A 23495-nucleotide genomic window follows, 5' to 3' on the forward strand; every position below is an offset into this window, starting at 1 on the left:
CTGACGTATGGGTTTTATTCAGTCGTCCATTCATTCAGGAGGCCTAATTCAGCGGGAAGCCGAACGAGAATAGATCCACTGTACCGCCTCTTATTCTGCCGCTGCTGTGACAGAGACTGCCGAAGGAGGAGATCCTTCACCGGTCAGGAGACCCAGCGGTGAGTGAGGGGCGAGCCGCCTGAGCAGTGAGGTTTTAGTGGAGCCACAGTGGAAATCCGCGCGGTTACATCAGCGAAGAAAACAAACTAACCCCCATTTTTGTTGTTGTTTTAAAGATGGAGTCCCCCCACGCAGCTCGTGGCTGTTAACGGTTAACAGATTAATAAGGGTGCTGCTTTGGAAAAGCAGCAGCAGAAGTTGAGAAGAGAGGAAGGAAGGAAGGAAGGAAGGAAGGAAGGAAGGAGAAGAAAAAGAGAGACAGAGGGAAGAAGAAGAGGCGGGAGAGGAGGAGATCTCCAGTTACTGGTGGATAAGGCGGCTGTAACGCAGCTCGCCCTGCCTAACCCCGGGACTGATAAACGGAAGGAGGGGACGGAGAATGTGGCACTGCCGTTCATCGCCGTCCCCCCCCCCCCGCTCTGACTGAGTGAGGGCAGCGTCGAGTAGTCGGGGACAACCGGTGGTCCTTAAACCCCCGGTGTGTGTGTGTGTGTGCGCGCGCGCGCGCGCGTGTGTGTATGAGGGTGGTGTTGGTGGTGGTGAAAACCGGTTTTTGATGCGCGAGAAAGTGACGTGCCGCCCTCCCACCTTCCCGCCCTTTGCCACGAGCCTCTTGTCAACTCAACGGACAAGGCAGCCAAGTACTTCATTTCTCTCTCCACGCCTATAAAATCCCCACATTTTGCCCACATCTCTATTTTTTACTCATTTTTTTGAGTGCCTGGCCCCTCACTCTGACTCCGCAAGTCTCGCGGGATATAAAGGAAATAAAAGGCTGAATCTTAAAAGAGAGGAGAGAGAGAGAGAGAGGAAAAAAGATTAAGACAAACAGGAGCCGCCTATATGAAGATGCTGATGTGTGACCGCGGCGTCCAGATGCTCGTGACGACGGTGGGCGCGTTCGCCGCCTTCAGCCTCATGACCATCGCCGTCGGTACCGACTACTGGCTGTACTCGCGCGGGGTCTGCCGCGTGAAGAGCAGCGGCGACAACGACACGAGCCGCAAGAACGAGGAGGTGATGACGCACTCCGGCCTCTGGCGAACCTGCTGTCTGGAAGGTACGTGATCAGTCTGACTGACTGGCTTTCTGTCTCTGTCTCTCTTATAGCGTCTCTCCGCTTATGTTTCTATGTGAGCGTGTGTGCGCGCGCACGAACATGTCTCTCACTGTCTCTGTGATGTAGCTGTCTGTTTTTCTCTGTCTGTCTTTTCCTAGTGTGTGTAAGTCTCTCTCTGTCCCTGTCTCCAACTGTCTGCCTCTGTCTATTTAACACCAGAGGAGCATTGGTGTACCCAGTTTGTGTGTGTGTGTGTGTGTGTGTGTTTGCCTGTGTGAGTGTGACAGCATCCTATAATCCCTGAAACTCAGTTCTTAAGAAGCTGTCCTTTCCAGAGTTCACCTTCGCATCCTTTCCTCTGCAACATAATAAAGCAGAATATGTACTGATCATGCCTATGATGATTCTGCTCTTGTTGTCATCACACTGCATAGCTGAAGGTACAAAAACAGGCACTAACAGGCACAAATACCGACAGCTGGCAGTGTTATTAGGCAGTCAGCTGCACCACTAACAAGTACCTGGATCTGCACACTGTTGCCGGGACTATTGCACACAGCACTGTTAGGATTTTGTTCTTTTGAAGCCATCTTGTTGTCTTGTTGTTAGGAGCCAGAAAATAGTAATTTGGGCAGGTTGGTGCTGGGATCAGGTGTGCGCTTGGCAACCACTACAGTGGAAAGAGACCTGTGGACTTGTGCATCAGTCATAAATGTCATTGTAAGAAACCAGACATGCGCACTGACAGTAATGTGTGACTTTGTTTTACTGGAGAGAAGTTGGGTTATTTCTATTGATTCTTGACTAATGGCTGTTTTTTTCTGGAGCCATAACAAGGATTGCATCTTCAGGCACTTCCACGTTCATCACACAGGTGTGCCGATTGTTGCTTGTTCCTGCTGCATCAGTGCCATTCTTGAAGTCCCACAGTCAGATCAGCCAGTCAGAAGTAATGGTGTAGCTTCACCTGTGAGAGTGCAACATTGGTGCCAACTTCATAGTTATTAATCAGAAGTACAAAAATGTAATATCTGTAATGAGTTCAGTAGCATAACCTCGAACATTTTAATTTGCACATCACTTTGGCACTTGTTGTTTGGTATATGTCCTTATTTTGCATCATTTAATGAATTAAGTTAAATTGAATTTATCATCTGAGATAATATAACTTTAAAAAGAAATCCAGGATGACTGTAAATTATGCTTTTTCCAGCAACAGACTGTGTATATAAAGCTACAGACAACAGATGTGTGTCTATTGCTGGGAAAGCATGATTTAATGGGGCAGATGACCTGGGTTTCAGGCTTTTTATGTTTTACCACCTCTACGGTTCATTTACCAGCTCTCTCGTCTATCCGGTGAACTTGAAAATCCAAACCTAGATCTAGGAGGGGGGGTGGGCAGTGATATAAATTAGATTAGATAGATTAGATAGATTTAAAGAGGTGAAGTGGTCTTATTTTAGTTTACTTCAACTGGTAAGCAGGTAAGCAGTTAGACATACTTTATAACAGCATATAACAAAGTGAATGAAAGCACTGATACTGAGGTGTGTCACCTTGGGAAGTTTGAATTTGCAACATGTGTGTGTGTGTGTGTTTGTGTGTGTGTGTGTGCGTGGATCATAGATTCGAGCCTGGGCTTTGACCTTGGCTGCATGTCATCCTCCTTCTCTTTCCACCCTCCCTGTAGTCTTCCCTGTGGAATCTCGAATGAAGCAGAGATGCCATCACACCATTTTAAAATGTAGCTTTTTGTGTCAGAAATCACACAATCATTAAATCCCTTGTCTGCAACATGGAGTTCCAGCCAAATCCTACAAAAAAAAAAAATAATTCAATGGCTCTAAACAAGACTTTGTAGCAGTTATTTATTGAAACCTGGCAGTCTTTTTACTGTAAGAGTACAAAGACTTAAGAGCTCAGCCCAGATGATTCTTAGGTGTTTTGGTGGCTAGCTTCCTGGTTGACTTTGAAGCTGTTTGAGGGTGTGTTTTTCCTAATCTGCAAGCTGTTTCCTCTTGCCTCTATTCTTTGTGCTAAGCTAGGCTAATAATGACTTGGTCCAATCTTGCTACACACAGAGATGAAACTGGTATCAATCCTCCCATCTACCTCACTTTAAGACGCCAAACAAAAGTCTGATTATTTCCTTAAAATTGAGGGTGAGTTGCCTAAAGTTGTAGCAAATGTAGATTTTTTGCTATCGGATGCTTCGTTATGACTTCACACATAATTCACTTCAAATGATTTGACTTTGATCCTCTGAAAATTCTCTGCATAGGGGCAAGTAAACTTTGGTTTCAATTATCATTAAAAAGATACATTGCCTCAGGTAGGGGCATGCATGTGTCTTTCGTGTGTGTGTGCGTGTGTGTGTGTGTGTGTGTGAGTGTGTTTGTGATGCAGCCAGACATAACCATCTCATTCTGGGGGGCGAAGAAGGCTATTACAGGGCCAGATGGCGCAGGTATAAGGCTTTATTGAACACGCACTCTCATTTACATACACACACATACACACACACTTGTAATTGAATGAATAAATAGACAAATTCTGGGATATTCTCAAGTCACCAAATAAGCACAGCTGCGGGAGCAATACGCCAAGTTAACACAATGTCAGCACAATGTCAGTGCGTGCGCACGTACACACACACACACACACACACACACACACATAGGCTCACATGCATCAAACAGAAAAGCATGCAGACACACATGCGCTCATTCGTGCACATACACATAAACCACAGCACAACTAAAATGAATAAGTTCTCTTGTCTCTTCTCTCATTCTGTCCATCTTATCCCCCCTTCCCTCATTCCTGGTCCCTGGTTGTCATGGTTTTATAATTCATAAACGCCTCATAAACTGACAGGAAATGGATGTCTCTGACTGTACATGTACATGTACATGTAGCTTGTACTCTGGCTGACATCAGAGAGTGAGTGAATGAGAGAGAGAGCGGGAGAGGGGGGTAGGAAAACATCATGTATGCAGTGTTCTTACAGTAAATGTATAGAGCAGTCATGCATATGTACTGCGCAGCATATAGCATGCAGCACATTTTACAGTGGCACAGTTTCTTTCACAGACAATATGGGGCGAGAGGAAGGAAAGCCTTTAAGAAGCATCCTATTTCATCAAAGAAAATATAAATATGGATGAGCTTAAGGGGATTAAAGTGTAGTATGTTTGTTTGTTTTTTTGTGGTGTAATGCTTTTTGTACACACTCACAACTTTAGACCATATTTACACCTTAATGTGTAACATGTAATATGTAATATGTATCATCTGGATAAAGATAAATGCATTAAAATAGGTCAGGTGATAGGATCTCAGCCATATATGAATGCAATCAGTACAGTTTGCAGATTGCAGCAAACCATATCTATACATACCAAGCCACATACCTGCGGAAAACTGTGGAAAAGCAGTGAATATTGTCGCTGAATGACCCACACTTGCCATTGTTTGCATGGAATTTCCAGTAGAATAAGACTGATACGGCAAATAGATACAGGTAGATATTTATGTTTCTAGCCAACATGGGCTTATGCATGGAAATAAATAAAGCTTTAGTTCCTAAATGTAAAAAATATCAATGAAGTTGCCATCACAAAAACACTGAAACTAATAGAGGAAAGAAAATGCATGCATACCTGCCCAGAGAAAAGACTGGAGCCAAAAGAGGAAGTAAAGGCAGCCTAAGTGCCACACACACAGTAAAAAAACAACAACAAGCTTCCCACCAACATTTATTTTTTTATATTTTATATTTAAAATGCATATACAACGAAAGCACAGGACGAGTATATAACGTTGTGTTCCCTTCAAAGTAAACGTCTCCACATGTTTTATAGGCATTTATAATGTTTTCCTCTAGATATAGATCAGTTGTTAAAACCAGGTGTAAATAGAGTCCATGCTACTCTAAGCGTAGTGAGCTTTAATGTGCCTTTTATTCATGATAGCATCTTTGTGGTTCCTCTACCCACCGACAGTTTGTGTGTGATCAGGTTGGGATTTCTGGCGTGCAGTGAATGTGTTGTTGTGTGTCTGTGCAGGTGTAGTGAGGTGTTAAGTTCCTGCTGTGATAAATGAGCACGAGAAAGCCAGGAAATGAGGAGAGAAGGAAGGGGAGGGAGGTAGAGGATGGAGACTTGAATGAAGAGAGACCAGAATGTGCATGAATGAAGCAGGGGAGAGGGGTGGAGAGGGGTGGCGGGTGGAGAGTGATGGATGAGCTGTGCATGGCCTCTGTTTCAGGTGAATCTCTGGGGAGTGTTTGACCACGCCGGGGATCTAAATGATCACCTGGTAATAGAGAGAAGGAACAGGGTTTTAAACAGAGAAATGATCACCCAGGTGGCTGTAACAGGAAGGGGAGAATGAAGAAAGGGGGAGGTGGGGGAGGGAATAGGAGGAGGGAAAGGCCATGTGCAACATTTTTGGAAGAACAGGATGAAAACAGGCCAAAAGTATGTGGACATCATTTTCTTCATACCTGTGTGTGCTGTTTTTTGTGCTTTGGGTAAATCTCTCCTTTCCAGTTAGAGGGAATCTTAATAACGTAGAATAATATTTTAAACAATAGTCTTGGATTGGCCCATTGCTGTTTCAGTACCGCAAAGCTGTCTTGCACAAAGCCCTATCCATGAAGAAATGCTTTTCTAAGTTTGGTCTGAAAGAACCACATCAAACACTTTTGGGATGAGCTGCCATATCGCCCTACATCAGTGCCTGACTTCACTAATGCTCTCGTGGCTGAATGGGAGCACATTCCTGAATCCAGCTTCAAAATCTCCTGGACAACTTTCCCGGAAGATGCTTTTGTAGCAGCATGTTAATGTCCATTGCCTTGCGGCGAGATGTCCGCACACTTTCGGCAGTGTAGTGTGGCTGGGTGCGAGAAACATGTACAAAAGTGAGAAGAGATGAGAGAGGATGAGGGGGAGATTGGAAAGCGATGAATGGGTGTTTTGGTAATGAGAGTAGCGAAAAAGAGGTAGAGTAAAGGAGGGGTGATGAGAAGATTTGAAGCAGGAACAGAGGAATGTTTTGGAGAATGAGAGAGAGAGAGAACGAGAAGATGGGCGCTTGAGAAAGAGCAGACTGAGGGACGGGGGGAAAGGAGAGGGAGAAAGAGGAGAGGTGTGCAACCAAGCAGAACCTGTCTCGTTCTCTTTCATCAGCCATCACCGTGGAAACTAGCCTCTTCCTCTCCCTCTTTTCCCGTCTTCTCTCTCCTTCGCCTGGAAAGAGGTAATCAGAGAGAGCGAGAGAGGTAGGAACAGTAAGAGAGAGAGGAGAGAGGAAGAGGCACAGTCACCCACACTGAGCTGTCAGAGGCGCTCTGAGGAAACAAGCAGTCCAATTTGCTCTGCTTTTCAACTTCCTTTCCTCGCTCTTGCTCACTCCCTCCTCTTCGTCTCCTCTGTTTTCTAGTTGACAAAACGCTTTATATTCTGACTGCATGTGTTTGTGTGTGCATGCGGCTGGGTTGAGACAGGCCACTCGCATGAAGCTTTTGGGCTGCACATCCGCTGATTAGGGACGGCTCCCCTGGGAACGAGGCCGTCCTCGCCACAACAACTGCAGTGCTGGTCAATTGATCAGACGCCTAAAATGACCTGTGTTTATCTTTCATTCGTGCAGATCTGGAGAAAGTAGCGTGACATTGTTATACCACCAGAAAACCTTGTGAGGAGGAGTTCGGGTTGTGGAGTGTGGTTTTAGCAAGGTAGACTGCTGTTTGCATCTGATACCTACCAACAGAAGACGTCAGTTTCCTTTAACCGTGACCATGACGGTGTAGCTTTTAGCCATGACCAGACAGACTGTTTGTTGGTCAGTCTACCACTTTGGACCAGACTGAAATATCTCAAACACTGGATTATGGATTGTAGGACTGTCTCGAATACTGTTTTTGGGACTTCAAAGCTTCAGTGACAATAACCCACGACTATTCAAAGCTCTGACGAGGGTCATTGCACAGCCATCATTACTTTCCTCAAGCTTGCAGGCATTATTTACTTAAATCCTTTGCTATTATTGTTATTATGAGTCCAATGAGAGACGAGGACAGGAGGTCACTGTCTATTCTGGCAAGGATAGTCTTCTGCTTGTTCTGCACTGTTCTGTGCGCTCAAACCACGTGCACATACCTGGGTTTTATGTGTGCAGGTTTTAAGATTAATTTAATGACCTCAAGGAGCTCCATCTCTCATGATCATTCTTTTCAAAATTTCAGTTTGTCAGATTCTTCAGTTAATTACCAAATCAGCCTTAGCTGAGACTTGACTTTTTGTTTAGTGCTAATTAGCAAATATTACCACGCAAACTAAAATAAGGTATTTAGCATGGTGAACATTACCTGCTAAACAACATGTTCGCATGCTGAGGATAGCATTTAGATCAAAGCACTGCTGTGCCTAACTACAGCCTCACAGAACGTCTAGCATGGTTGTGGACTCTTAGTCTAGTCTAGTCCAAACCATGTTCATTCCCCGACCATAATCCAGTAGCTGTTGCAAGAAAAGGATCATATGTATCGTTTTGTAAGAGGCGTCAGATTGGGGTCATTAAAGAGGGCAGTGACAAATCACCTGTTTTGTCATGTATTATGGAGAACTTGTTGCTGGGAATGCATTTGGTGTCCCTGCTGTGTTTCAACCACAGTTGCATTCTGGAAAAGCTAAAATCCTTGGAAAAGGTTGAGATAGGCATCGTTGTTACAGATAGCCATGTTTCTGTAATAATTAAGGTTATGTTGCTTTTGATACCAAAAAAGTATAATCCTGACATAAACTGAGTCGGCTAGTTACAATATCACAGAAACTAGTAACAAAAAGAGTTTATTGAGTAGTATGAAAATAGCATTTTCTGGAACATAAAATGCATTTGTCTTCTTGCACATATTGCTCATAATTTACTGTAATGCAAATTAAATGTTCAGGTTTTGCATGCCAAAGACACAATGCCCTTACACTGAAGGTAAACCTGTGAGCGGGATAAGCTTGCTCGCATGTCAGTCAAATATTGCAGCTTTGACACATTTGCCTCAAGACATCACCTGGTTTTTTTCCCCTACCTGTCATAAATGTACCGTGTACTGTGCATGTTGATTTGATGTCTGAATAGATTTTGCTAACCTGGATCTAAGCTCTCTTTGTTGGTTATTGTTACTTCAGTTGTCCTTGTTATTAAAGCATAATTTACAGTGATTTATGGTGCTTCTGTGTTTGACCTGTAACTGTGTGTGTGGGTGTGTGTGTGTATATGTGTGTGTGTGTGTGTGTGTGTGTGTGTGTGTGTGTGTGTGTGTGTGGGACAGAGTCAGATCAAGGACAAACAGCTGGCACCTCATGACCAGCTCGTCACAATCGTGGGGGCATCTGGACACACAGTGTTGTTTGTGTTGGTCTCCTTTTTAACCTTGTTTTGAGGCACTATTTTTTTCTTCTAGTGGAATATTTCCAGTGTTTAGTATGCATACCACATTGCTTCCATGTAATTTCACAAGTAGACCTAGACTGATACAGCAGGCAGATATTTAGGTTTAATTTGAAATCACACAGTATGTTAACTGTTCAGAGTTGTCTGCCTTTGATGTTGCTTGATTATATTGATGTTATGATGACGATAATTGAACGCGTCGATGGAAGCAGCACAGCAGACAGTGCAGGCTGACCAGCGAAAGTTAAAGATGGCAGAGAGCCAAAGAGAGGCTGAGGAGAGGAGGTATGGAGAAACCGAAAGTAAGATGTGAGGTAAAGCTAAATAATATAAGTGAGCTTGTAGCTCCACACTATAAGAACAGCCAGCAGTTAGTCAGGAGTCAGTGAAATGGAAAGTGTTTCGCCTCTACCTCTCGTCTTTTAGCCCTTGGATTTGCTGTACTACTGTTTTCATACATAATTTCAGTGTGTGTGTGTTTGTGTGTGTGCTCAGCTGTGTGTCTATCTCAAGAACCCTTTCAGACATGGATGCTGTAACATTGCTGGCTGCGTCTGTCTATTCAAGTCTGGCTTTTTGACGTTCAAACAAAGGTCTTCCTCACATACCGCACATGTTCTGTGATGCCTGTATTCAAACATGAGAAGCAATTAGTAGTAGTAGTAGTAAAAGTACATATTCTTCTCTCTTTACTGTGGTCTTTATTTGGGACCGTGACATGCACATACCTGGTCGAGGAGCTCCATCTCTGGTCATGATTTTACCCCTCAGAAATGATAGCCCACAAGAGGGAGTGCACATGTATATGTCCATGTTCATATGCGCATGTGTTTAAACATAAGTGACAGCAGCAGCATACTGCCCCCAGTAGGTAAATCTAAACCTCATGACTCAGAAAAAACACTCTTAGACACTCACAGGCAGGCAATGCACGCACTGGGCTCCCATCCCCATTCGCTGTGTCCCATAATGCCTTGCTGCGGCTGTGGTTGCAGCTGCCCTCAGGCCACGTTGACCTTTGTGAGGCAGATGTCTCCTGATAGATGCTTCCACTTTGTGTGTGTGTGTGTGTTTGTGTGTATGTGTGTCAAATAAGGGTGGTCGATATAACTTAAAAATTTATATCACAGCATTTTTTACTTGTTTGTTTGTTTTTTATGGTGAGTAAACAGTTTTCCACATCCAACCTACCACTCTGGTTAGTTATGTCAAATGATGCTCAACATTCACACAGTTTCTCTTGACTGTCATGTAATTATTAAATACTTCAACTTTGCTCCAGCTCTACAATAGATGCTGTTAGCCACATTAGCCGCATAATGTGCTCCCACCAAATTCAACAATCTAACCAGCAAACTGAAACACCAACATAAAATGGCAATCTTACAGGTTCTGAGTTTGAAGTTGGTATCGATCCATCCTCAAGCTTCAGTTTTAAAGAAGATCCTGCTTTATATGGGCCCTCAAAGCAGTTTTCAAATTTTCAGTTGATGTTGTTGTTGTGGGGACATCAATTCATTGACTTCGTCTTCACTTCCTCGGATGGTGGGTGTAGATCAGGCATGTCCAAACTATTCCATAAAGGGCCGTGTGGCTGCAGGTTTTCGTTCCAACCAAGGAGGAGCACACCAGGCCAGCCAATCAACATCAAGGGATCACTGAGTTATCAGCTGAAGACTGAGCTCAGCTAATTAAGCTGGTGTGCTCCTCCTTGGTTGGAACGAAAACCTGCAGCCACACGGCCCTTTATGGAATAGTTTGGACATGCCTGGTGTAGATGAAGACTTTTGTGTTGGTTCTTGCAGCCAACAGCAGCGAAATTGGGGTGCATTGCTTTTAAGGTTACCTTTCACATCTTTGTGTTACAGAGGTGGAGTTATAGAGCAGAAAACAGCATTTACTAGATGTAACTCCAGTTCTATGAGTACGTGTGTAGCCCTCTACCTGCATGTTGTCACAGCCACATTAAAGAGCATTATTTATAATATGTGGAAACTTCTATCATGACCGTATTGCAAAATTCATGTGGTGGCAAAATGTGACACCAGTGACGGTGACGAAAGCAGTATACTGCCACCCCTAGTGTGAAAACAGTTTGTGTGTGTTTTGGCTGTCTTAGTATGCATTTGATTGCTCGTGAACATAAGCATTTGCATGTGTGACAGCGTAATCAGAGTGTAGAATTGACACAAACACAACAGAAAATTGCTGTAGATCGAAGTCAAGCCATTCTACAGAAATGTATCCTATTGTGTGCAGACCAGGATTTTTTTGTCTGCAACAGCATACATGTATGTTCTGTAAATCACTTTGACAAACAAATTAGTTTCATGGTGGCTACTCAGAGTATAGCATTAATTTGAGTATGAATGGCCAATTATCACCAAGAACACATCTTGTCCTGTACCTTAGCTTGTTCAACGACTGACCAAACAAACATTCACTGTGGAAAAGTGCACTGCTAATGTCAGTTTGCAACTAAATTAACTAATTAGCTTCTAAGCTGCGGAACATTAAACAGCATGTAAGCATTCCTGTAAATGTCTCTGTGGTTCGGTTAAATGCTGGTGGTGTTTCTTACTCTTTAGTGTCACTAACGGCATGCTGTCTGCCGATGACATGCAAGCTACATCTTCAGTTTGTCCACTCTCTTGTTCGCTATGATGCACCACCAACTCTCTGCTGTCAGCTGCTGTCAATCAAACTCAAATACAACATGCCCTCCAGCCAGCTGAGACCTAAAGACCATTTCTGATATCACTCCAAAAACCTTTTTTCAACCTTTTAACAATCAACAATCAACAATGCATTTAAAAATACTGTGACGTCATTTTTAGATTGTAGAAAATATGATTTCAGTTTAGTTCAGATTCAGTTTGTTTTTTTTAATAAGTTCACCTTATGAATGAATCTAAGCTTTAAAGTAGTAGTAGTAGCAGCAGAGAGGACATAGCTTCTTATATATAAAGAAGGATATCATCTACATACTGTAAAACCTTATCTTTAGTACCACCTCGTTATTCCTTCCATGTGCAGGTCACTATGGATATCTATGGCTACTGCGCTTGATCGCAATAGCATGTAATAATGAACAGATAACCTTGTCCAGTTCCACACTGGAAATGTAACGTCGGAGTTATGTTAAAATCTTAATCCAGTGTACAATCAAACCTAAACATTTTAAACACACTGAACAAGTGGTCCTATTATTTTATGAACTCCATGTGATCAGGCAAAATAATATTGGGAAGGACTATATCCTAACGGCTGCCGACATAATGTCCCCAGAATTTTACTGTGCACATTTAATACTGAAAGTGGCCATTAGGAACAGTGCTAGTCCGTCAGTATGAGTGATATGGTTCTTTGGTGAAGTCCTGGGGAGAGGGCCTTAATCGTTGAAATAACCTCTGCTCTTGACGGCTTGTCAAAATGTACTTGTGCTGCATTTCAATAAGGGGTGTTCTTTAGAAGACTCTCATCAGTAAGACCTCACAGAGAAATTTGAATGTGTATGTTTTTCGAGCAAAACTTCAAGACTTGAAGGACTCTTAATGCCATAAAATGACAATTAATTATTGATTAGCTTTCTACTTTCTCATCTGGAATGAGCAGTGTTTTGCAAGTTGTTGAAAGCTAATACTTAGTTACAGTCACTAGTTACATCTCTCAAAAGTAATTAAATTACTGCCAAATTATTGCCAATTACTGCATAAAGAAGCAATTAGTTACTAGGCAAAGTAAGTTTTGCATTACCTTTAAATATCTGCTTCAATTCTTTTATTAATGCACACCTAGCTGTGTTATTCTAGTGTTGCTGCAGCACAGTTAATCTATCATCGTACCCATTATCACTGGAGTGTTAGGAGTTAGCAGGCAGCAACAACTAGTATTCCTACCTGTCAGATACGCATGTATAGTCTTGGTAAGACTGCAGGCAGCATCTATCTGCTATCCTCTGCAGCTGACCAATATTTTCACATAAGACAAAAGTAACAAGTTATGAGCCCATTCAGATTTTAGTAATTTTAATTGTGTCATTTATTATTTTTAAAAGTAATTAGTTGCATTTATAGTTATTGCCAGAAGTAATGGAATTACAGTAATGCGTATATTCCCAGCACTGGGAATGAGACGAACCTGTGTGGGTCCACTTTATTGGTTTTGTTAGGGATCTGTTAACCTCTCAAATGGGATCACAGATTTTCTTTCAGAAGAAATATGGGGGGGGGATTTTAATTATGTAATAGCTTTATTATTACAGAAAATGTGTTAAGCCTGTATGTATTGATGGCTCTTTATTTTTACCATCTGCTTGAGTGCCTTGCAATGGATTTTGCTGCATAAGCCACATCCTCGCCATTCTCCATTACTCATAAAAGTGTTATGATGCAGATTAGGTATTAGCATTTGTTTTATATTGAGTGAGGCTGCTGCTTCATCATCCCATTTAATAAATGTCATTTCATATTGTTTTGCTGAAGCTTTTGTGCAATGCCATGACATTGAGTGAAAGACATACACTGACATTAAAATAATTAGTTCACCTTTTCTGAAAGGTTTTAGGTGGATTTTCTCTACCTCTGCCTTCCTCTGTCTATCCTGGAGGCTTGTCCTGAGCCAAAAAGCTTAGTGATATTCAAATAAGCCATCGCAAACTGGAGGGCTAATATCATTGAAGTAGAGGTTTACAGCATAATCAATCTGAATTAACATTCATTCACACAACACCCTGCCTGGGACACATGGAGACAGAGAGGGAGAGGGAGAGAGAGAGAGGGAGAGAGAGAGGGGGAGAAAGGACATCAGATTGAGAAGGTGAAAGCCACATAGGCAAGGAAAATGGAGACGTTGATGTCAAAGACAGAAGGTTGAAAGTAAGACAAAAACTACACAGGAAAGGACAAAAGATAAATCAATCCTACAGTCTGCTCTAACCTGGGTTTGTTGACAGCTTTTTTAATCATAATACAAAATGTAAGCACCTTTTCAGGCCAATCTGCATGATGCATATTCATTAATTGTTGCTCATATACATCGTTTGGTCCTGTGTGTGTGTGTGTGTGTGTGTGTGTGTGTGTGTTACACTGGTTTCTCTTTGATGAGATCATAGACTGGTTGTGACACTTGACATAAGCCTATGTGACAGCTACTGACTCACTCAGTGATACAGCATTTGGAGGTAGCTCTCCAAAACCTCAGTGTGGGCTGAGGATATGCTGCGCGTGACACGTGTGCCCACACGGGGTCATTGGCGAGTTTTTGGGGGGTTTTTTGGTTGTTTCATTTTGCTAATTAAATTTAACTGCCTCTGAAGAATGAGTGAGAGCTGCTGCACACTGACAGGCTCTTTTCAGTGAGGACAGTAGCACAGAGAGGCGGCAGGGAAACCAGCGTGGAGAGACAGGATGTTTTTATATCGAACTCTGTGAACTAAGGGTTTATTTTAACCAAAGCAGAGTTGGAGATTTTGTTTTATGATGAGTTAACAAGGCAGTTAAGTTGGTGAGAGAGAGAGAGGCTTGAATTCAGAAGGTGTACGGTTGTATTTTTCCATTTAATGAGGATTATTTTGTTTGTTTTCTTGCATGATAAACTGTCTGTGCTGTATCGTTACTTCTAACCCGGTCCATGCTGGGACACTCAAGCCCACATGCGAAACTGAGCAGGATTTAGTATAGTAGTATAAAAAATGTTTAAAATCTAAAGTGACTAGAAAGTGCATAACTCAGCCAAAGCTGGACAGTACAATCGTTTTTTTTTTTTCTATTTTAATAATTTTTAGACAATGTCAAGAAGTCCTTAAAAAAATCCTGAATCTGTACCAAAAATGATAAACCAGTTTCTTCTAACTTCCAACCAAATTTCAGCAAAGTTGGTGAATAATGTAAAAATATTTTAATTATAGTATCAGTATTGGTGTCCTTAGTGGTGCAACTTACTAACTGTTGCCTTGTATGTAAGTGTCAGATTCTTCAGATGTCTGCAAGTTTTCATTTTCAAGCTTTAAATAGAGCCAGTTCAGTGTGCTGTAAGGTAGTTACAGTATTTCAGGCTACATATCTCCATATACCCTCCTTTTTACATGTGAGTGTGTTCGTGTCTTATTGTTTTAAAGATTCCCTGTGCACTGTTTGTTACTCACACATTATCATGAAGAACATGCTGACCTGGAGGTCCAACACAACGGTCTTAATGACTCTGCCTGTGTGGGTGTGTGGGTGTGTGTGTGTGTGTGCGCACACAAGTGTTTATGGTTATTTTTAGCAGACCATCTCTCTAGAAAGTAGTAGTGTGATGTCATCCCACTGAGAGACAAATAGAAGCAGCCTCTCTCTCTGTTTCCTTCACACCATCCTCTGTGCTCATGCGTGTGTGTGTGTGTGTTTGCGTGTGTGTGTGTGTGTGTCTCTTATTGTTTTAAAGATTCCCTGTGCGCTGTTTGTTACTCACACATTATCATGATGAACATGTTGACCTAGAGGTCCAACACAACGGTCTTAATGACTCTCCCTGTGTGTGTGTGTGTGTGTGTGTGTGTGTGTGTGTGTGTGTGTGTGTGTGTGTGTGTGTGTGTGGGGGAGGGGGGGTGGGCGTGTTTGTGTGTGTGCGCACGTGCATGTGCATCGCTTCACTGGCATTTCATTGCATGAGGCCGTTTGGTGCTCTATACATCAGGACGGTTCGATACATTTAAAGGCAGGAGGTATAATACATTTGCAGGCCGACAGACACGAGGCTGAGCGCTGACTAATGATGCTTTACACTTTCATGCATCCAACAGGAACAACTAAGGCAACTAAGGCTACAATTACTTTATGTGACTCCACTCAAGCCAGACCACATTAAACAATAAAGAAAACAGCACTCTGTGTTTTTTATTATCAACAAATCCCATGAAAAAGCTGGAACCCACAGTGAATTGATCTACTAACAAGTGTTGTCTGTAGCTAAAGCCTGATATGCGTCTTATTCCTCTGCACCATAGAGCTATATAGTTGCTAAAAGACTATTTAAAACACATCAGTGAGCCACAATGTTGCACTGGCTGACATATTTTTCTATTACAATGAACATGGGCACTGTAGTTAGTCCACAATTACCATTCTGTTGCCATAAATACTCACTAGTGCAACAATGTGTATTAATCCTCGGCCGTAAATAGTCCCAATAAAAGCACTATTTACTCATTTTTGAAAGTACTTTGGGGAAATTACTTTTAAAAATATGAAAGTGCACAGCCTCTTTAAAAATTTACTTACTCTCACTCTTCAGGAGCGGATGCATTGTTGGTTTTGGTCTTTTCATAGGTCATTCAAGTTAACACTGACATTAAATAGCAAAATATAGAATAACGCCAGGTTTATTATTTGATAATCCTCAATTGGTGATTCTACATATGTGGTTTAAGGCTGCAGCTCATGATTATTCTCATTATAGATTAAATTGCTGATTATCTTCTTGATTGATTTATTATTCGTGTGGCCCATAACATGTCAGAGAATTGTGAAAAATGCCTTCACAAGTTCTCAGAACTTCAATGTCTTGTTGTCTTGTTTTGCCAAACAAACGGTTTGCGGTCATAGACGATTAATTAATTCAGATTTGACAGACAGTACCAGAAAAATGTTACTCGAAACAATTAATCAATTCTCAGAGTAGAGTCCGGTTCATTTTTTTCGAGTGTAGTTTTCCTCTGTCAGTTTCTCAGAAAAACTGCAGCTCACACGGGATGGATCACCACTGTATAGGACAGAGGATGGGAAGGGAGTGCAGACATGTGTGGGAGCATTTTCAACCCAAAAAGCAGAAACCCATGAATGAAAGAATGAAAAGATGAGGATTACAGCGTGAAGAGGGTGTGTAAGGATGACACTGTCTCATATGCGTGTGTGTGTGTTGTTGAATGAAAGAATGTAGCCAAACAGACTTTGAGTCATATGAAAATGTTACAGATTATTATTTTATTAAATATAGATATCAAACACTCGATAAACGAGTCAGTGAGAATCTCACTCAGAGGTTAGTCACTATCCCTGGCTGCATGAGCTGGATGAATCAATTTATGAATGATTTTCTGAGTGTGGGTGCTGGAAAGAACCTCTTCATATGCAAATAAGCAATTAGGTTGAGGCGTTCGTTGTTCATCGGCAGCCTCTATCCTCCCATTTCTCTCTAATTCTACCGTGTCGTTTTACCACCAAACCTCTTTCAACCGCCACTTCCTCTCTCTTCATCCTCCTTCATCTGCCTTTCTCTCCTCTTCCCCGTCATCCCTCCTCAGTCAACCCCCCCCCCAATCTCTCTCTCTCTCATATCCCCTGTGGTGTTGACCATGTGTGAATGGGACTGAATGATGGGTGGGAATTAAGCCACATGCAGTGTACACTCCCACACACACACACACACACACACACACACACACACACACACGAACACACTTCCACACACACACGCATAAGGGATACTGTGTGTGTGTGTGTGCGTGTGTGTGTGTGTGTGTGGACTAAGGAGGATGAGTCACTCTCTGCCCGACACATGGCACGCTTGTAGGAGACTGCATCCTAGTCAATACATTACAAACACACAAACAAACGCGCGTGCAAACACACACACACACACACACATATGCATACCAACTGACACTGATATAAAGGCTTTTACTTACATGCGTGATTGATAGTGTTCATGTATCAGTTTAATGAGCTTGGTTGATGTCTGTATCTTGTGTGTGTTTTTGTATTCAGAGGGGTAATTGTGTGTGTGTCCGTGTGTGTGTGTGTGTGTGTGTGTGTGTGTGCTGGGTGTGATAAGGCTTTTCATTGGTGTTTCCCGCATATACCCTGAAGGCTACAGCTCTGTCCTGCATCATCTGTCATCTCTTTCTGTGTGTGTCTCTTTCTCTGTCTCCTCTGCTGGTTCTCCTGCTTTTGATGTATATTCACGTACATGATTACGGACGTTCACTCCCCTGAAAATGTGATTTGATGCTGTACACTCACACAGTAAAGAAATTGACTGATTATTGACTGACAAAAAATACTTAAAACCAACAATCCAGCTCCAATACCCCTGTTTTCTTACTATTACAATGGACATTTTCATGACTAAATGATTAATAGTTTAATCAAAAACATAACTGACTGATTCATTTTAGCTAACTGTAACCACACATTGATGTAGCTGTTTAGATGCTGTTACCTGATAGCCGGCTAGCAGGGCTAGTGGCTGCTACTATCATTACATCAGAGCAATTTTGCATTTCATGTATTTGACTGATGCTTTTTTTAATTTAGTGACAAGTGCAACTCTAAAATTAGCTCTTTGTCCATGCTAAAAACATAAACCCAATGTATCAAATTTGAAGACTTCACCTCTCTGCATCATTTATAATACTCCAAATTAGCATGATCGCTAGAAAGGTGTGTGTGCATGTGTGCGTGCATGTTTGTACTATTTAATTTTCTCTTGTGGAACAATAAAGATCTGAACTGAAACATGTTTCTCCTCTGCAGGAACATTCAGAGGTGTGTGTAAGAAGATTGATCACTTCCCAGAGGACGCCGATTATGAAGCAGATGCTGCTGAATACCTCCTCCGTGAGTCTGACACAAACACAAGCCTGAGGAGTGTGCACACACGTACATACAGACACTGTGATACTCACAACCAGCCTCAGCTTTTACTGGCCACCGACTGCGTTTTTAGGTTCCTAAGTTCCTGTGACCCTGTTCCTGTAACAAGCTTTCATCTGGTGTCACCATGAGGTCAGGGTCGCAATGAAATGTGTTGGACCCATTCATGCTTTGGGATAAACCCAGTTCTGTTTTTAGGTTTTAGATTTTAAGCATCACTACCAAGAATCACTAAAATGACAGTATCTTGTTTGTTCCATCCGCTGTTCTGCAACCACTAGAGTACAGCAGAGTCTGACTTTTCCTATCGAGTGACCCCATAAGGTCCCAACCTTGATGGTGAGAAAATCTGAGATAAAGAGAAAGAGTGCAAAAACTGACAGTATAACATGTATCTCAAAGAGATCCATGTGAACACAGAATATCAGAAATAATAAAAATATCCCATATTTATAACCCATTCCAATATGAAATAATAAAACTTGTGACCAGAGTTACTTGAATGGACCATCTCTATCTTCTGTCCCCCTTATCTGTCAAGCTTCCAGCAGTTTACAATGATAACGGGGGCAGATTTACCACTGAAATTTCCAAGTCATGTCGGAAACAATGGGGCCTTGATTTCAACAGCAGGCTGCTCATCGCTCACCAGAGGCCGCTGATTTTGCTGGCTGATATCACAGCTAGAAGAAAGTGTTAGCATCCTCATCATTTTGTCATGCACGCAGACGCCTTGGAGATGAAGAAACTGAATTTTTCTTGTACTGCAGAGTGCAGCTAGTTTCTCTGAGTGTTATTAAAGGAAAAGTGCAAGATTAGTGTAACCACACAAACGAATACAGTTAGGAAATAGCTGAACATGTGATAGACCTATCTCACCTAACACTGGCTGGGAGGCATGAATAGAAGCCACAAAATACAAGCAGGAGGAGATAGATGAACAGAGAGCGTATAATGGAGAGAACAAGAGATGTAAACAGATGGCAGGGTTTTTATCAGCAAACACATGAGAAAAATGCGAAGAAAAACATTGGCAGGATGAGAAAATGACGAAGGCGAGAGGAGGGAGCACCTTGTTATTTCCAGAGAGAGTAATAGGACAGAGGTAAACCAGGATGCAGCCACAGATATAGATAGAGGATGGTTTAATGGAAAACAGAGAGGAGGGGGCTCTGTCTGTTCTCTCTCCCACAGTAAACACAGAGTAAAGATGGACGGAGCGAGAAAACAGCAACAACAACAAAAACAGGGAAAATGGATCCAGCCTGTGCTTCTTTCTCATTGCTCCACTGAACACAGCGCAACATCCCCAGAGGCAGCCAATTAGATCGCAGGCCTCAGAGCTGGCCAGCCAATGGGGAGCAGGGACCTAGTGACCGGCATTTCATACCGCCCAGGGGTGTGGGCCACAGGGGCGGGGCTTACACCCTCAGCCGCACGACGCCACTGGCCACTGCAGATGTCAGTCACGCTCGAAATGTTTTGGAAAGCAAGAAGACTGAAGTGCAAAGAAAACAGATTCACATTCTGGAGCACAAATGTTACTCACAGGATGATTTGAATTATTTTTTGCGATGATACGCCTGTGAGGTAACGCAACATCGAAAAATGCGGCACAGCTCAGTTCTGCGCGACAAGCTGTTTGCAAATATCCTTCAATATGGCAGCACATCATGGACACATATGGGGTGCTGACAAATATTTCACTCCTACTGCAGCCTCGCTTTCGTTTTCCTCATCTCTGCTATTCATTATTTTTGCCTTGCATATGTGTCAGTGCGGCTCTCCATCTGTCTTGGTTTTTGTCCATCTTTTCCCTCTTGCATCCATCCCTCCTTTCTCTCTCTCTCTCTCTCTCTCTCTCTCTCTCTCACAAGCAAGGCCTCTGAATGCTTTAACATGTTATGGATTCAGACTCAGCCAAGCATGTAGCAGCACACTGGCCCATGTATGTGCGTGTGTGTTTAAAGTGACACATTTTTCAGCGTTTCATTTCCATCCTCCAGCACAGTGGATCTGAAATGAAACATTACGTTAAAGTACTGCCTGTTGGGGAACCTGTTGGCTTTTTTTTACACAGTCTCAGCAGCTCATGTTCATTTGTCCAATTAGTTTTGGCCCTCGTCGACAGGGGGAGTGAAGGCTACAATACCATCACTGTTCACCCAATGTGTTGCTGTGTTTTCCCTCTTGTTTATTTCTTTCAACAAATATTGTAAATGTGACTGCAAACCATCTGCTACTGTATTTTGAGATGAGTATTCCTCCTGAATGGTGCCTGAAAGCAAACCAGCAGATTTACTGCAAGATGGGACTTGGGTAATTGAATTAAGTTGTCAAACACAATGTAGCGGATGGCAGCATTCTTGCATGTGAATTTAGCAAAGTCTCAAAATGACACAGGCAACATCCTGATTTTAAGGTTAGGGTAAGGGTTAGGGTTAGGCAAGTAGTAGCTATGGTTATCATTAGGGTAAGTCTCCAGGAAATTAATGCAAGTCTATGTAATGTCCCCAAAAGTAATGGAAAGTAATGTGTGTGTGTGTGTGTGTGTGTGTGTGTGTGTGTGTGTGTGTGCGTACAGGTGCTGTGCGTGCCTCCAGTATCTTCCCCATCATGAGCGTGGGTCTTCTGTTCCTGGGGGGGCTCTGCGTGGCCGCCAGTGAGTTTTACCGGAGCCGACACAACGTCATCCTCAGTGCAGGAATCTTCTTTGTCTCTGCAGGTTAGTCTTTGCTGTGTGTGTGCGTATGTTTGTGTTCGTGTGTCTGTTTAGAGTGAAGTTAAACGGGCAGTCGATCCTACATTTACAGCAGGAAGGTGTTGTTCTACGTTAAAGGTGCATTTTGACTCATGCTGACCTTACTGCAGCGCTATAATTCTTACTAATGCGACACACAGTTGTGGTGTTTCTTGTTGCCTCTGGTGCCGAAAACAGCTCAGAATATTCTGCTTTTAACTGAAAGGGCTAAAAAAAACACAAAGGAGTCTCTCAAAGTTTGAAAAAGAGTCAAATTTTGCCACAATCTGATTACTTACAATGAAGAGTACAGTCTTTGTATGTGGCTGTAGTGGAAATGAGGATTGCCCTGTTCTTAGTACATGAGGAGCAGCTGTTGTGAGTGCACTGATGTTCATCTCCATGACAACACTGTTAAACACAACATAGCAGCCATCTTAGCTGCAGCACCAGCCAAATATGTCTGATCTCGAGGCATTTAAACACAAGGATGCCCGCTGCATTTGAGAGAGCGATTACGTGTGCGTCTACGAGCGTGTGCGGTTGCGTTACCGTGGAGGAGCGGCACTCAAATATTTGTCGAAGAAGCCCGTCAGGCATCTAAAGCACACAGAAGAGCCTGTGTGAGAAGCCTGAGTGTGGAAATCGGGCACAGCAGCTGATTAATCAATCAGCAAGAATACCACGATGCCGCTGTGATGCACTGCGAGGGTGTGGGAGTGTAAACACACATACATGCTCACGCACATAATCTGTCACGTGGATGCTGACACAGTCTCTCACAAGCACACGCACTGATGCTCTTGTCCCTGACACACACACAAAGGGTTGTAATTGCTGTTTAGTGGGATGTGTAGGGTCCCATTGGGTTTTGTAGTGAATTCATGGAGCCAAATTGGTAATTATTTACCACAATAGTGTGGGGCTGATTCTGGTTAATTACAGCTGGCTAATTGTCCCCATTCTGTGCGTTCCACCACACTGCATGAGCACTGTATTCTGGACTAATGATATGGAATAAGAGAGCCCAGCTGTGTGCAATGACTCTCTCCAACGTTTCCATCAAGCTCCACTCCCTCTCTCTCATGCTCTCCTACCGCTATTTGCTTTATTTCATTTGGCTGTGGCCCCGTCGCTCCTCCTCCTCTCTACACATTTCCCTCCGCGTTTTTCCTTTCACAAATTTTCATTCACTTTTATTCTCACTAATCTGCCACTTCATCATATCTTGATTTTCAGCCACGGTAGCAGCATGGCTCTAGAGTTTGCAACAGCAGTCAGACATCCATGTCCCCCTCCGGATGAGCTGTAAAAAACCTTAGCTTTTTTTTCTTTTGTCCCCTGCTGTGGTTTATGACCAGATACCTGCAAAACTGATTACATTAGTTGGTAACAAGATGTTGAATATGCTGAACATCTTACTTACTGAGCATTAGCACTGTCATTGTGAGCATGATAGCTTGCTGATTTTAGCATTTAGCTCTAGCACCGCAGTACCAAAGTGCACACAGCTGTTAGCATGGCCACAAAGCATAGCTGTATATATTTATTGATTCTTGTGCATTGACTCTATATTTGCTTGTGCTTCGTTTTCACTGACTGACCAGTCTCTGTCTCTTACAGCTTTTACGTTGTGTGCTGTTCTAGCTTTGTTTTCTGGATGAGTAGGTCACACTCACACTCTTTACACTCCCGTCTCTTATTGCCTTCTCTGTCTTTGCTTCCCTTCCAGGGCTCAGTAACATCATAGGAATTATTGTCTATATCTCAGCCAACTCGGGTGACCCGGGCCAGAGCGACAGCAAAAAGTCCTACTCCTACGGCTGGTCCTTCTACTTTGGCGCCCTCTCCTTCATCATGGCGGAAATGGTGGGCGTGCTGGCCGTTCACATGTTCATCGAGAAGCATCGCAAGCTACGGGCCAAGTCCCGCACCGAGCTCATCAAAAAGTCCGCCTTCAGCCGCATCCCGTCCTACCGCTACCGCTTCCGGCGTCGCTCCAGCGTGCGTTCTTCCGAGGCCCCCAGCCGCGACGCCTCACCGCTGGGGAAGGGCGGCTACACGGGGCCCGCCGCCTCCGAGATGCCCATGTACACGCTGAACCCACGCGAGGCAGGCAACGCCGGCACCAAACCTGGCGGCGGCATGGGCGGGCTGCTCAACTCAGAGAGGGAGTTCCTCCAGAGCAGCACGCTCACTAAAGACTACAGCAAGGACCCCAACCGCAGGACCACGCCCGTCTGAGAGGTGCTGGCTGCAGATATCGCCCAATCAGAGCATCAAAGAGAAGGATTATGCGAAATATAGGGGGAGTGCGAGCAAAAGCAGGGGACAGACAGGGTTACGGGGTGGGACAAGGGGTTTGATAAACTTTGACTGTGAACTGTGAACTTTTAGCCTTTGAACTGTGAATCCTGAGCCCTGTGAGAGTTTCAGCCTG

The 23495-nt window shown here is 43.1% G+C and overlaps 1 protein-coding gene across 1 annotated transcript; it reads left to right on the plus strand.

Moving 5' to 3' along the window:
- The first annotated feature begins 1002 nt into the window (after positions 1-1002).
- On the plus strand, positions 1003-23299 carry cacng3b (calcium channel, voltage-dependent, gamma subunit 3b). Its single transcript, XM_041957454.1, has 4 exons — positions 1003-1219; positions 18196-18279; positions 20900-21040; positions 22788-23299. Exons 1-4 carry the CDS (start codon positions 1003-1005, stop codon positions 23297-23299), a joined length of 954 nt encoding a protein of 317 aa, XP_041813388.1.
- The last annotated feature ends 196 nt before the right edge of the window (positions 23300-23495 follow it).

This window comes from Chelmon rostratus, chromosome 17 (assembly GCF_017976325.1).
Source record: "Chelmon rostratus isolate fCheRos1 chromosome 17, fCheRos1.pri, whole genome shotgun sequence".
NCBI lineage: Eukaryota > Metazoa > Chordata > Actinopteri > Chaetodontiformes > Chaetodontidae > Chelmon > Chelmon rostratus.